This window comes from Mesoplodon densirostris, chromosome 15, assembly GCF_025265405.1.
Source record: "Mesoplodon densirostris isolate mMesDen1 chromosome 15, mMesDen1 primary haplotype, whole genome shotgun sequence".
In the NCBI taxonomy this organism is placed as follows: Eukaryota; Metazoa; Chordata; class Mammalia; order Artiodactyla; family Ziphiidae; genus Mesoplodon; species Mesoplodon densirostris.
In genome coordinates this window covers 51337248-51353140 of record NC_082675.1, presented here as the reverse complement: position 1 = coordinate 51353140, position 15893 = coordinate 51337248, and the positions used below count along the sequence as shown (strand labels likewise).

The window sequence follows — 15893 nt, the reverse complement described above, 5'->3', positions numbered from 1 at the left end:
GTTATCTTAGCAATATTAAGTCTTCCAATCCGTGAAAATGGGATGATTTTCAATTTATTTGTATCTTCTTTTATTTCTTATTATAGTTTTCAGTGTACAAATCTTACACCTCTTTGGTTAAACTTATTCCTAAATATTTTATTCTTTTTGATATAATGGTAAGTAGAATTCTTAGTTTCTTTTTTGGATCATTCATTGTTAATCTATAGAAATGCAATTCATTTTTGAATGTTTTGTATTCTGCAACTTTGCTGAATTCATTTATTAGCTCTAACAGTTTTTTTGGACTCATTAGGGTTTTTTACAAGTAACATCTGTGAACAGAGATAAGTTTACCTCTTCCTTTCTAATTTGGATGTCTTATTTCTTTTTCTTACCTAATTGCTATGGCTGGAAGTGCCAATACTGTGTTGAATTAAAGTGGTAAAAGTGAACATCCTTCTCGTTTTCCTGATCTTAGGGGAAAAGCTGTCAGTCTTTGACTATTGAGTATCGCATTAGAGGTGATTACATATCTTTTTAATAATCTGTGTGACAAAATGAGAAGTCTACATAAAGTACCGTATACTGAACATTCTGGAGGAAATACGCTTGTGTGATTGAGTTGTGAGCTAAACCAGATGCTTTTTTCACAGAGCACCATTTTATTTGAAAAAATGACAAGAGAAACTGTGATTATTCAGACACAGATATTTGGCAGATGTTTTCTCAAAAAATGAATATAATGAACCTGTTTCATCAAGGAAGACAACTGGCAGTATTTGTTGCCCATTATAAAATTCAAGTTTTCCAGCAAAAATTAGAATTTTGAAAAACTCAAATGTGCCTTCATGAGCCTGACAGCTTCCCAATGCTTTTAAACACTTTTCCAGTGAAATCAATAGTGATACTTACAAATGTGATTTTTTTATATTGTCTAATAAAATGTTTCAGCAGTTGGAATGTTTGTGTAACTCAGCAAACCAGTATTTTTCAAAAGACTTATGCATGATGTTACAAAATTATACAGGAGTCAAAGATCCATTCAAAGAGCATGGTAGCTTAAAGTATTTTAATGTAAGAGGGTTTTAGCAGTTCATTGATATGTTTTCAGATTCCATATTACAATTTAGAATCTTTTTAAAAACTACAACTTGTTGGATTTTGGTGTAGTTTCAAAGAATATCCACAATTATCTGTAAAGACTGTTAAAACACTTTTCTCTTACCAAGTTTGTATTTGGGTGTGGTCTGCTTTTTTTTTTACATTACTTTTACTAAAACAATATATTGTGGTATGTTTAATAGGGAAGCAGATATGAGAATCCAGCTGTATTCTGCTGAACTGGAGATTTGCAAAAAAGTAAAACAGTATGACTCCTCTCACTTAAAATTCTTTTGGTGGAAATATAGTTTTTAAACAAATGTTATTTATTTTAACATATAATTTTAAAAATTGCTTTTAAATGAACTAGCGCATGTCTTAAGAATGCCTCTGTTTTAATTTTTAATAAGGTAAGTATTGGTGGATAAACAGAAGTTTTTTGGGGTTCTCAAGAATTTGTAAGAGTATGAAGGGGTCCTGAAACCAGAAAGTTTGAGAGCTGTTCTCAGATTAACAGAGACCATGGGTGTTTTGCATTAATTTTCTTTTAGTTCATCTCTATCTTGCCTAGGTTAATGTAGTAATTGTTTTCATTTTTAAAGCTTTAGCTTTCATATTCTTTTGGAGTTAAGTCACTGAAATTGATATTAATGTTTATAAATAAATATGTAGAGTGAACACTGGATTTTGTTTCAACCACCCTCTTCTGGGAGTGCTTTTGTAGTGATTTTTTAGCTTCAAAACTAGAGGACTTAACATGAGATTTTTGAAAATACTGTTTATTTTTCTATAAATACAGATTCACACTCAGTTGTAAGAAATAATACAGAGAGGTCCTGTTTACCCATTTCCAGCTTCCCCCAATTATGGCATCATGGAAAACTAGTTTAAAATAAAATCTCTATAATTATATATATTGCAAAACATCATAACTGTGATGTTGACATTGATATAGTCAAAATATGGAACATTTCCATCACCACGAGGAACCCTCATGTTGCCTTTTTTTTTTTTGCGGTACGCGGGCCTCTCACTGCTGTGGCCTCCCCCGCTGCGGAGCACAGGCTCCGGACGCGCAGGCTCAGCGGCCATGGCCCACGGGCCCAGCCGCTCCGCGGCATATGGGATCCTCCCAGACCGGGGCACGAACCCGTATCCCCTGCATCGGCAGGCAGACTCTCAACCACTTGCACCACCAGGGAGGCCCCATGTTGCCTTTTAATAGCCACATCCACCTCAATCCCGGCACACCCCTACTTAACCCTAGTTTATTGAATTTTTCTTTTATGCATTATGCTTTTAGTGTCAAGTTTAAGAACTCTGCTTAGCCCTGGATTCCAAAGATTTTTTTCCCTGTGTTTTGTTCTAAAATACTTATAGTTTTGCATTTAAGTCCATGATCCATTTTGAGTTAATTTTTATATAAGGTGTGAAATTTAGGTCAAGGTTCAAATGCTCCAGCACCATTTGTTGAAAAGGCAGGCTGTCTTTCCTTTATTGAATTACTTTGCTCCTTTGTCAAAATTGACTTGAGCGTATTTGTGTGAGTCTGTTTCTGGGTTCTCTGTCCTATTCCCTTGATCCATGTGTGTCTCCCTCCACCAATGCCACAGGTAATCTTGATAGCTATATGATAAGTCTTGAAATTGGGTAGATTGATTCCTTCCACTGTATTCCTTTGCAGAATTGTTTTAGCTACTCTGGTTCTTTTGCCTGTGTCTGTAGACTTTAGAATAATCTGGTCTATATCAATAAAAATTATTTTGCTGGGATTTTGATAAGAGTTGCATTAATCCTGCATATCAGTTTAGGGAAAATTGACCTCTTTATTATGTAACATCTTCTAATCCATGAACATGGTATATTTCTCCATTTATTTAGATCTTCTTTGACTTTTTTTATCAGTATTATGTAGCTTTCAGCATACAAGTCCTGTACGTGTTTTGTTTTATTTACACTTAAGTATTTCAATTATTTTGAGCAATTTAAAGGGATATTATATTTTTAATTTTATTTTTCTCATATTTATTCCTAATATATTGAAATACAACTGATATAATAGCCAAGACATGGAAACAACCTGAGTGTCTATCGAGAGATGAATGGATAAAGAAGTTGTGAGGTATATATACACACACACACACACACACACACACAGCAGAATATCATTCAGCCTTAAAGAAGTGAGGAAATGCTGCCATTTTTAACAATGTGGATGGACCTTGAGGATGTAATGCTATGTGAAATAAATCAGAGAAGGAAATACTGTACAATCTCACTTATATGTTGAATCTTAAAAAAAAAAAAAAAAAAAAGCCACAAACCCAAACTCAGAAAAAGAAATCAGATTTGTGGTTGCCAGAGGTTGAGGTGTAGGAGGTGGAATTGGAAGAAGGTAGTCAAAAGGTACAAACTAACAGTTCTGAGATAAATAAGTAGTAGGGATGTAATGTACAACAGGATGACTATAATTAACACTGTTGTATGATATATATGACAGTGTTAAGAAAATAAAGCCTAAGAGGTCTCATCACAAGAAGAAAATTTTTTTATCTTTTTGTTTTTGAGTCTATATGGGATGATAGTTAACTTACTGTGGTAATCAGTTCACAGTGTATGTAAACCAAACCGTTATGCTGTACACCTTAAACTGATATAGTGCTGTATGTCAATTATATCTCAAAAAACTGGGGTGGGGGAAGCAGCTTTTTTAAAATTTTTATGTGTCAATTTCTTTTTTTTTTTTTTTTACTTTTATTATTTCCTCATGCTTCCTTGTGTTTATTTTGTTCTTATTCTAGGTTTTTGAGGTGGGAGCTTAGATTATTGATTTTAGACTTGTTCATCTTTTCTAGTGTGTGCATTTAGTGCTGCAAGTTTCTCTCAGCACTGCTTCAGCTTTATCCCACAAATTTTGTATTTTCAACATATTTGCATATGCTAGTTGAAGCATTTTTATGATGGCTACCTTAAAATCTTTGTCAATAATTCTCAAATCTCTGTCATCTTAGTGTTGGCATCTATTGACTGACTTTTTTGGTTCAGTTTGAGAGCCTCCTGGTACTTGGTATGATGGAAATTTTGCTTTATCCATAGATTTTTTTGTATTATGTTATGAGACTCTGGACCTTACTTAATCCTGTTTAAGCTGGGTTTCTCTGACACTACCCCATCAGGGGAAGGAGGTGTTCTTTGTTACTGTTGGGTGTGAGTGGGAGTTCTGGCTCCCCACGAGACTTCCATTGATACCACAGAGTTGCTGGGCCACGGTGGAGGTGCTGACTTTCCACTAGGCGTTCTGTGACACCATCCCAGTGAGGAGTGCCTCCTTACTGCTGAGTGGGGTGGAAGTCCAGGCTCCCTCCTTTGCCTTCTCTGACACTACTCTGGAGAGGTGTTGGGGTTCCACATTACAGCCTTTGCTGGCATGGATGTAAATGGGGTCACAGATTTTTCTTTTTTCTCTTTTCCTTTCTGTGGTGTGTTTGGTTGGAGTAGATAGGGTATTTTCTAAAAGTTTTCTGTCTTGCTAGGCTGCCCTTTTCCTGCTCCTTTGACAAGAGTGAGAAGGCTTTTGTTGGAACTTTTTATATCTGCACCTGTTAGGATTTCTGGGTTGCTGGCCTCTTCAACTTTGAATCTGAGATATATGAGGCAAAATGAAAACTCTGGGAACTCACCTCGTGTTGAACTCCCAAGGTCCCTAGCCAGTCTGCTGCCTTTTCTTTTCCTATGTTTGGTTTATTTATAATGTCTAGGATTTGTAGTTGTGCTTTGCAGGAGGAATAGGGAAAAGTATGTCAGCTCTATCTTCTCAGAAGAAGTCCTCTACAAATTGGGCTTTATATTGGAATTGGTACACATCATTTGGAACTCTGAGACTAGTGTTTTCTACCACTATTTTCTTGTCTTTGATATTATAGGATATTTTCAGGTTTACCTGTTGTGTTAGTATTTTAACAAGCTTATTTTAATGTAAGTGTATGCTAAACACTAAATTTTACTTTTTATCGGTTTAAAACATACATTTGTTGTGTTTTAAAGTACAGTAGTATGTAAAACTGCTAAGTAAAAATTGATTGCAGAGAGGTCAGATATTCCCAGATTAATCTGTAAATTCAGGTCAGTCTGTAAGAAATTTAAAACTAATTCTATAGATCATTGGGAAAAGTGAATGTGGAGGAAGAGCCAAGGCAATCTTTGTCTTGTGAATTTTGACAGTTTTGAAGGGAAAACAATAATGGAAGTTGTGTGCCCTTTTAGGTATCCACGCAGACTGTAAAGACATTGAAATTAGAAGAGTATGATGTTGGTAGAGGAAGAGAAATATATATATGAGAGGAACAGAGTAGAGATTTGTGAGAAGACCTATTTTATGTGGGCATTTGGTAAATTAGACACTTGAAACTCATGTGATGAGAGATGGAATATTAATAAATGATTCTTAGATTCCTAACTAATATCATATGGAATTAATCCAGTTGAATTAAAGACATAACATTGAAAAGAATCAACTATGGAGTCATGTAAGAAAAATACATATTTATAATCATTTCTAGTTTTGGATCATGAAAGGACTTTCTAAATACAATATAGGCCATGAGTCATATAGGAAATAGATTTGGCTACATAAAGTTATAAAATCCCTGAATGCAGAAAATATCAAATTTTAATTTAAGCAACAGATTTGGAGAAAATACTTGCACTACCTAAAACAGGAAAAAACTAACATGCATAACATATAAAATGCTCCTGTGAGTTGATAAAAAACAAACAGCTCAGTAGGAAAATGGGGAAAATGATGTGAGTGGGGAACTTGAATTGAATTCCTTCAATTTACAAAAGAAGGAATATAAATAACTGAGAAATCAGCTTTAGTAATATATAGGGAATTGCAAATAAAAACAGGATCATTTTACTCCCGAGAGGTTGGCAAAGATCTTAAATATTAATAGTATTATGTTGATGTTGGGAAATGAGCATTTTCATGTGGTAGGAGTTCAAACAGTTGGCCTTTTTGATGGGCAACTTGACAATATCTGACAAAATTTAAACTGCATACCTTTTAACCTATCACCTCTGCCTGTCAGAATCCCATAGAAATACTTGCTCAGGTTTACAAACATAAAAGGTATTAAAGATTTGAAACAATTTATATATATATAATATATATATATATATATATATATATCATGTGACTAAGTAGTTATTAAAAAGAATGAGGCTCTTAAAGAGAGTTTGTAACAGATCTGTTTATGAACACAAAAATACTTTGGATATATGAAGTGTGAAGAAAACTGTGTATAAAACATTATGTGTAACATGATCTTACTGAAGAAAAAATTCTGTGTATGTGTGTATCTGTGAATAAGTATATAGTATTTGCAAAGGCACATTAAATGGTCTGAAAAGGATACACATACTAAATAATTAACTCATTCATGGTGAGGGTGTGGAGATGAAAGGAGATTTCACTTTTTATGCTCAATTTTTATTTAATTTTTAAATTAACTGTTCATGATAGACTTAAAATTATATACAAAAATAAGTAAAGACAATAAGATTTTGAACTTCCATGAACCCATCACCCAGCTGCATTGTTATTAACGTTACACCTTTCTGGTTTCATCTACCTAAATCTTTCCTACCCTGATACCTACTGTTTTTCCTGTTTTGTTTTGTTTTTTTAAAGCAAAACCCAGACTTCAAACCATTTAAAACAGATATGTCAGTATATATTTATAATAGGTAAATTAAGCCTTATATTAAAATTTTTTTTGTTTTTTTTTTTAATTGCGGTATGCAGGCCTCTCACTGTTGTGGCCTCTCCCGTTGCAGAGCACAGGCTCCAGACGTGCAGACTCAGCGGCCATGGCTCACGGGCCTAGCTGCTCCGCAGCCTGTGGGATATTCCCCGACCGGGGCACGAAACCGTGTCCCCTGCATCGATCTCAGGCGGACTGTCAACCACTGCGCCACGAGGAAAGCCCTTAACTTTGATTTTTGATTTTTTTTTTGAACCTAGTCCATGTTCAGTATTCTAGATTCCTTGAAAAATGTCTCTTTATAGTTAATGTTCAAAGTAGAATCCAAAAAGGTCCACTCATGACATTTGTTTAACAGTTCTCTTTAATTTGTGTCCCCTCTCCCCCCACATTTTTTTCATGTAGTTTACTTGTTGAGGAGACTGTGTCACATGGACTATAGAATTTCCCTCCTTAGGCATTTGGGTAATTCCATCCTTATGGTGTCATTCCCAAAGAATACTGCATTGCCTGTGTTATGCACTTCCTGCTGCATCACATTAAGAGATACCTAATGTCAAGTTGTTCTATATTTAGGGATGAGATTGATCAGTGGATTCAGTTGTTATCATTATGAATCCATTATGAAGTTCCTCAGCACCTTTCACCCAGTGATTTTAGCAGCTTCTGATGGTGGTTGGTTAGACTCCTTATTTTAATTTACCAGGAGTTGCAAAATTATGAATTTCTAGTTCTTTTATTCTTTCTGTGTTTATTATGCAGAATTCTTTTCTAACAGTGGTTCTCAAAAAGTGTAGGCCTCTGCAGCATCAGTATCACCTGGGAATTTGTTGGAAATGCAAAATCTTGGGTCCTGTCCCAGACCTACATCAGAAACTATTGGTAGGAACCAGTTATCTGCGTATTAACAAGCCCTCTAAGTGGTTCTGAGGCATGCTGCAGTTTGAGCATTTGTTGCATAAGAACTTTCTTCATCAGCCATTGTTGACTCTGAAATACAGTTCATCCAGGAAAAGGAGGATAAATGGCTTATTTTTTCCCCCTTGTCAGCTGAATTAGTTCTTCAGCAACCTTTTTTTTTTAAGTATTTTTTATGAACTTATGGATTTTTAGCTGTTTGTGTTTCAGACCATTGTAGTCGTTCTTTTTGATACTCTTTTGCCAGTGGCAGCATCTTGGGGCATTGCTTGTGTCCTTTGGATACAACCTTGGTTGTTTTTAAAATAACTTTCTTACTTTCTATCATGACGAGACGTTACAGGCTCATCTTATGTAGTTCCTGCTTTTATTAATAAAATGTTATTTAGAGACTGTAGTATGTGTTGATTGATTTCAGTGCATTTCTTTGAGTGCATTTAATTACTTTACTACTTCTTTCATTGGTAAATGGGGATAATAACTTATTCTGTAGGGTTGTTTTTTTTGTTTTTGTTTTTGTTTTTTTTGCGGTACGCGGGCCTCTCACTGTTGTGGCCTCTCCCTGTTGTGGCCTCTCCCGTTGCGGAGCACAGGCTCCGGACGCGCAGACTCAGCGGCCATGGCTCACGGGCCCAGCCGCTCCGTGGCACGTGGGATCCTCCCAGACCGGGGCACGAACCCGTGTCCCCTGCATCGGCAGGCAGACTCTCAACCACTGCGCCACCAGGGAAGCCCTGTAGGGTTGTTCTGAAGACTAAATGAGATACGTAATAAACTTTTAGAACAGTGCCTAGGTCATAAGAAACTAGTCAATATTATTTTAAAGATATTCTTAATAGGCCAAAAAGTTTTAGTTTCAGTTCCACTCTATAAGCATAATATGAATATACATTGTGATGTGTATTCTTTAGAACTCTGTTCCAGTTCACAGTGTCTCTCATAGTGGTGTAATGGTCCAGGATGAAGTTTGTGCTTTTCAAGATTTTAAGAATTCGGGCTTCCCTGGTGGCGCAGTGGTTGAGAGTCCGCCTGCTGATGCAGGGGACACGGGTTCGTGCCCCAGTCTGGGAAGATCCCACATGCCACGGAGCGGCTGGGCCCGAGAGCCACGGCAGCTGAGCCTGTGCGTCCGGAGCCTGTGCTCCACAACAGGAGAGGCCACAACAGTGAGAGGCCCGCATACTGCAAAAAAAAAAAAAAAAAAAGATTTTAAGAATTCATTTGTTGTGTATACCAAAATGAAGGTTTTTAAAATTTGAGGAAGCAGAATTGCCTTGGGCCTTTTAGAATGGGAAAGGTGTCCATTTGTCTGGGCCTAGGTGGAGTTTTTTTTTAAACCAGACATTGAGACAGGAGAGATCATGGGTAAATGCCCTTGCAGGACAAAGTCAGTTGGTGGAGCACCAAGTCAGTACTACTCAGAAGCTCTTTTCAGCATGGAGGCTCAAGTTAATCATTTAATATATAGCTCATATGTTTCCATGTTATGACTTCTTTGTTGGTAACTCTTGATCTCCCTCAAATTCTTTCTTGATCTTCCCCCAGAGTAAAGCTATCTACTATGTGTGTGTTTGTTTGGATGTGTGTAATTCAATACTATTAGATATCTTTCTATATTTGTATATAAATCTGTCTCATTTTTTAACAGCTATAGAGGATTGGATTGTATGAATGTACCATGATTTAATTAGTTCTCTCTTTTGTGTTTTATCATTAATATCCTTAGTGATTTCTTTGTGCATTTATGAGAAGATACCCATAGGATAAATTTCTAGAAGTGAAATTTGCAGGGTCAAGGGATTTGTGCATTTACATTTTTCATAGATATTGCCAAATTATTTTTCTAAGAAGTTGCACTAATTTATATTTTAATTACAATGTCTGAAGGTATCTAAAGGTGATAATCTTACCCATATTCTTGCCAACTTTAGTTAGTGTCAGACGTTCATCTTGATCAATATAACAGGTAGAAAATAATAGTTGGTTTTAATTGCTTAACATTTGTACTTTCTGACCTTCCCCTTCACACTACTTGTGTATTTTTCAATGGGGTTATGATTTGTGAGAACTCTAGAATGGAGGAGGGGAAAGGAAAATATTTGAACTCAATACACTGAAAATAAAAAAGAGTGCTAGATCTGTAAGAAAGTTTGTCTTCCGTAATCAGAATTTGAAGTTGAAGTTTCTGAAAGTAGTGTAATTTTACATGTGTTCTCCTTTCAGCTGCTGGGTGAGGTTAAGACCAGAAGCTAAGTTAGTAGAACAGATAATTAAAGACATAGGTTTAGGCCAAAATTTATTGATTTAGTAAATGTTGAGCAAATTATGAATCGGCTGCTGGCCTTGATTCCATAGATTGGTAGATGAGACTGACAATTGTTGCTTTAGATGGAATTTAGTTGGGAAGCACCAGATTAAATAAAAACAATTATAGTTGGAGTAAATGCTCCATAGGAAAAATATGAGGTGGTATGAGAGCATATCAGGGCTGCCTAACTTATGTGTAGTGGGTGGTCAGGGAAAAATTAGAGGAAACCATTTAACTGCGGTCTAAAGCATGGGTAGGAGTTGGGGAAATTGGAGGAGTAATAGTGTTGGGCATGAAGAGAGAGTAGTGTAGAGGTGGAGACAGACCTTTTTGGGCCTTTGGTTCATGTTAAGGATTTAAAATGTTATCTGGAGAACAGTAGAAAATCTTTGAAGGATTTTAAGCAAGGAATGGGCTACCAAAAGTGTGAGGCATCCTGGCAGTGATACAGGAGTATGCCAGCTCTATCCATTTTTCACCCACCTCAGCCATTAAGAAGCAGCCATCTGTGTCTGACTGAACTGTTTGTCCTGTCTGGGATCGATAGGATCCATTCAAGAACCATCTGTTGATTATGCATTTTCTGTGGCAAAGAATATTACTAAGTTAAAGCAGTTTCTGCCTTACAGCCACCTATCCATCCATATGAACATGTTTTCTAGTCTGTGATTCAGTTTATCAGTGAAATAAATAAATAAGGCTGTCCAACAGTTGTTAATAAATCCTTAATAGATTTTTGTTTCAAGATAATGGCTTTTCTTCTGATGTCCTACAAGAACTGCAGTAATGCTCATTGGTGTGTGTGTATACGTGCATGTATGTATATATATATATATTTGTTTATTAAATTTTTTTGCTGCTTCTCTACATAGAATGCTTCCCTTGGAAAGGTTCCTGTATTTACAGATAAAACAAAATTTTTTTAGCTATTTGTTATATTTATGAGCATTATCATCTACTGTGGTTGTAAATTTCAATCTACATAAAAACACAGTGATTAAATTAGATTATGATATTCTGTATCATATCAAAACAAGTAGGCATATGGTCTGAACAGGGTAAGAAAATAAGTAATGATCCTATCACTTTCTGATTATGAAGAAGTAAAACTAGATTATGACCTCAGTGTGAATTAGTGAGACTAGATGGCATTTCTGTAATCCTTTGAATAAGTTTGTTTCCTATTGTTTACTAGTCTGGATTCTTCTTTCTGAAGCTTTGTAATTGATCCTTATTTGAATTGTTTGTGAATTATTGCGTATCCATTTCTTACTTGTGCGATGAACTAAACTTGTATTGCCCTTTTTGGGGAGTATGCTCAACTTTTTAGGTAATACTATGTTCTCTTATATTAGCCAGCCGGATTTTATTATTATTATTTGTTTTGATGTACCTATTCATATACAAAGCCCCTGGAAAAGGGCTATACTTAGTACCTACAGGAGCTTAAGATTTAGTTCAGTGAGGTGAGATATAAGAAAATGGTTTCTCACAATACGTTGACTAGTCCTTACTTGGCTTATATTGGTACAAACATAGCAGTATACACACAGACTAATGGGGGTATAGTATTGAATTTATGGTTGCTTTCTCAGGTGGTGTCATATATTAGTGAAGAGAAAGAATTAAAAAAAGAGAACTAACATACTTAGTCATGTCACCTATCATGTGCCAGTTTGTATGGTGCTTGCAAACTCCTGATTGAACAGGAAAGGTTATTTTTGGTCTGTGCCCAGCATGGTCCCTGGCACATAGCAAAACATTAAATAAACGCTAGTTAAATTGAATGGAAGATTGAGAAAATAGGTGTATTTATAAGGAAACTGTGAACTGTAAAAACGTAGAAGTTGATTACATCAGACCCATTATTTGGCCTTATATTCTGTTGCCAATAGAGTTATTTCTTTAGGAAATTATGAAATGGCTTGTTTGCCCTTTCTGTTAACTTCGCATGTCTTAGTAACAATTTATGGCTCTGTTATATATAATTTATAAAAATTTATTTGAAAATCATTTTTGTGATTTTCTTCTGGAATTGCTTGTTGTGATTTGTTGCATTAGTTTATTATTCTACATAAAGTTTTAAATGGAAGTAAACTTTTTTCCCTGAAAATTTGGAGAAGGGTATAATTTATGGCAGTTTCTAGTTTTTCTCATATTTTAGCCTGGGTTCCACAAGGAAAGAAATGAAAATGATGCTTTGGTATTTGGATTCCATACTAAAGCCGTGCTCCTGGTACAGAGTTCATTCTTTGGAATATACTGGGAAATGTATGTTGAAATCTTGAAAATTTTTACTTTAGTGTACATTGCAGAAATGATTCTGAATTATTTTCAAGAGATTAGTAGCTCACAAATTTTTAAAAACAGTGTAAAATGTATACTTTTAAATATTTGTGGTAAAATAAACATAACAAAAAATTGACTGCTTTAATCATTTTTAAGTGTGAAGTTTAATGGTATTAAGTACATTTATCCTGTTATGCAACTATCATTAGCATCCATCTCCAGAACTCTTTTCCTCTTATAAAACTGGAACTCTATACCCATTAAACAGTAACTCTCCATATCTCCCTCACCCTAGCCCCTGGCAATCACCATTCTACTTTTTCTTTGAATTTGACTATTCTAGGCACCTGATATAAATGGAATCATACAGTATATGTCTTTCTGTGACTGGCTTGTTTCGTTTAACTTGATGTCCTCTGGGTTCATTCATATTGTAGCATGTGTCAGAATGTCCTTTCTTTTTAAGGCTGAGTAGTATTCTATTTGTATGTATATACCACCTTTTGCTTATCCATTCATCTTTTGACAGACACTTGGATTGCTTCCAGTTTTTGGCTGTTGTGAATAATACTGCTAACATTCTAAAATATTTTGGTTGAGTTGCTACTAAATCTTCTCTAAAGGTAGTATCCTCTTTCATTTATGACAGTAGGCATAGTCCAGTTGTAAAGAGGGAATGCTTTGGAGTTGGACTTTTAGGATTCAAATCATGACTGATCCCTTCCTGTCTATTTCACTGTGGGCAGATAACCATTTTGATGTCTAGTTTTATTCAACTGCCAAATGCAGATAATAATGGTACCTTACATTATATGGATTAAATTAGGTCTTTTATATATATATATATATATATATATAGAGAGAGAGAGAGAGAGAGAGAGAGAGAGAGAGAGTGCTTAGAACAGATTTGAGTATTTAAACTCATTTTGATGCTAAGAAGGCAAATACTTGGATTAAATAATACTTCTAATACTTGGATTAAATAAGCCCTTTTCTTTGTGTGAGGTTTTTTTGTGGGCAGAGGCAGGGGTAGGTACAAAAAAAAAAAAAGATAGGGTTGAATACTGGGAAAGTTACCATTATTATCATTTTCATGGGAAAGGGTCCTAGTATCTTAACCAGTTATACTCTATGGCTTGACTAACCAGACAAGCCAGAAGAATCAGAAATTGATCTCTGTTATTGCCATCTCTCCCTTATCTTTATTCTATGCCAGCAACTTTCAAGAGCACGAAAATTGGTGGGCTGCAACTTTAGACAGGCAAACCAGGTTATGCAGTGGCCGGCACAGGTTTGTAAGGTCTGATCAGTTGTGACTCAGTATTTTACAGTTTCTTATGAGAAGGTTGGGATGCTAGTTTCCCCTAAAAGAAAAATGTGAACTCAAAAGTGGGTTAAATTTTAAATTGAATACTCAAATCTTGAGGACCAAATGCACCTGGCCCAAATATTTGTCTTAAATCCAATAAACTGGCCCACATGAATAGTGCACTGGATTATCAGTCCTGATCATAAGTCCCCTACACCATCGTAATGTGGATGCCACAAAGTATATTGTTTCTGAATATAATTGTACAACTTTGAATGATTCAATTTTAATTCTAGTAAAATTGTATTATGAAAATAGTCAATATAAAAGATTGTGTTCAACTAATAGGTTTTCCTTTTATATATGAATCTTAAGTCATATTCAATACTACTATGCCACTTATTGTAACCAGTAAAAAATGGATTCTGGTCAGCAATTAGTGAAATCTTATCTGCTCTTTTAGGAGTATGACTATACCCACAGAATATAGTGAGTAGGGGCATATTTTTATCAAGATGAATCAGTTATTTAAGGCCATGTAATCCAAAGGGGGGAAAAAATCTAAACTTTGTCCATTTGGTTTCCCTAACATTTACTCTGTTAGCTTGGCAAATATTTATTTCATAAACAAAAAATATGTAATTGATTGAAGTGATATCTCTTTCAACCTATTTTACATTTTGTATTTTGTTTGACAATAATATTGAGTTTTAAATCAACATGGGTATTAAAATAGTCATAAATTCAGTTAAGATTTAGGGTACCATTTTAATAACATGACCAATCACCACCTTAAGTGGCTGTATTTCATGTAGTGTTTAATAGTTTTAATAAAATTTAGTACAGGATAGTCAGATGTGAGGATTTCTGTGTATAAAACTATTAGTTTGGAAACAATTAAGACTAGCAATCGGGCCTCCCTGGTGGCGCAGTGGTTGAGAGTCCGCCTGCCGATGCAGGGGACACGGGTTCGTGACCCGATCCCGGAGGATCCCACATGCCGCGGAGCGGCTGGGCCCGCGAGCCATGGCCGCGGGGCCTGTGTGTCCGGAGCCTGTGCTCCGCAACGGGAGAGGCCACAGCAGTGAGAGGCCCGCGTACAGCAAAAAAAAAAAAAAAAAAAAAAAAAAGACTAGCAATCAAGGATCGCTCAGCCAAGATGGATTCCAGTGAGAAGGATTCTGGGAGGTTGGCAGGACATATGGACTGGCATCTCCTCTCTCTTTTGACCTTTCCCAAATTCTTCTGGTTTGTGGTAACTTGTTAGTTCCACGTTCTGAACCAGGGCCTTCTGTTGTAAGATAACTCATGCAGGTGGTTACTATCTTGCCTGGACAGGGCGGGAGGTTTTGGTCAGTGTTTCCTTTAACAGTCTCTTCATCTCACACCGACTCTGCCAGACACAGGCTAGGAGGGGCCAGGGCCTCCCTCAAGCTGTGGCCTTGGCTTCCTCCCCGCCCGCCTGCCCACCTGACAGCTGGTACATCCCTGGCCCTGTGGTGCTCGTGTGCACGACACGAGGTGGTAGTATTTTTATTTTTAAGGTTTGATTTTTTTTTTTTAATATAGAATTAGGCTTTTTATCTTGTGTCATGTAACAGTATATTTCCTTACCACCGATTTCTTTTTAATTTTGGATTAAATAAATAATTTGGAGTAAATAAATAATTCTGTTTTGGGAAAAAAAAGACTAATCAAGGATAAGTGGTTTGGGTGACTTAGAACTGTAAGGAAACAGATATTTCATTGACTATCTCTGCCTCTTTAGTTCTCTTTTTTCCTCACATGAGTGATCTTCAGAAACCAGAGTAGTTATCTTTTAAAGAATAATGACTTGCTAAGTTTGGTAGTAGAATGAGAAGCTAGGGTTGAACATAATACACAAAGGTTAGTAAGTTTGTCGTAGTTCTCAAACTGCTTAATTCAGGTATTGAGAAAGTTTGTCTAAATTAAGTGAGGATATTTTAATTAGGTTAAATTTTTTTTTTTTTTTCAGCCAAACCAAACAGGAAGCTTACTTTTCTCTACCTAGCTAATGATGTCATTCAGAACAGCAAAAGGAAGGGGCCAGAGTTTACAAAAGATTTTGCACCAGTTATAGTGGAGGCTTTTAAGCATGTTTCAAGGTATGATAATTGTTTTGGGTACTAGGTAACCTGTTGTAAATGCCTAATGTGTCCTTTTGCTAAAACTTGCCTTAAGACATTAAAATAAAAAAGCA

The 15893-nt window shown here is 35.8% G+C and overlaps 1 protein-coding gene across 3 annotated transcripts in view; it reads left to right on the top strand.

Annotated features, from left to right (window-relative positions):
• Positions 1 to 15893, top strand: part of RPRD1A (regulation of nuclear pre-mRNA domain containing 1A) — a 74678-nt gene that overhangs the window by 17495 nt on the left and 41290 nt on the right. For all 3 annotated transcript variants that reach the window (XM_060119387.1, XM_060119386.1, XM_060119388.1), the window contains one exon: positions 15669 to 15798. In XM_060119387.1, coding sequence (XP_059975370.1) covers positions 15669 to 15798 — 130 coding nt within the window. The remainder of the gene's footprint in view (positions 1 to 15668; positions 15799 to 15893) is intronic.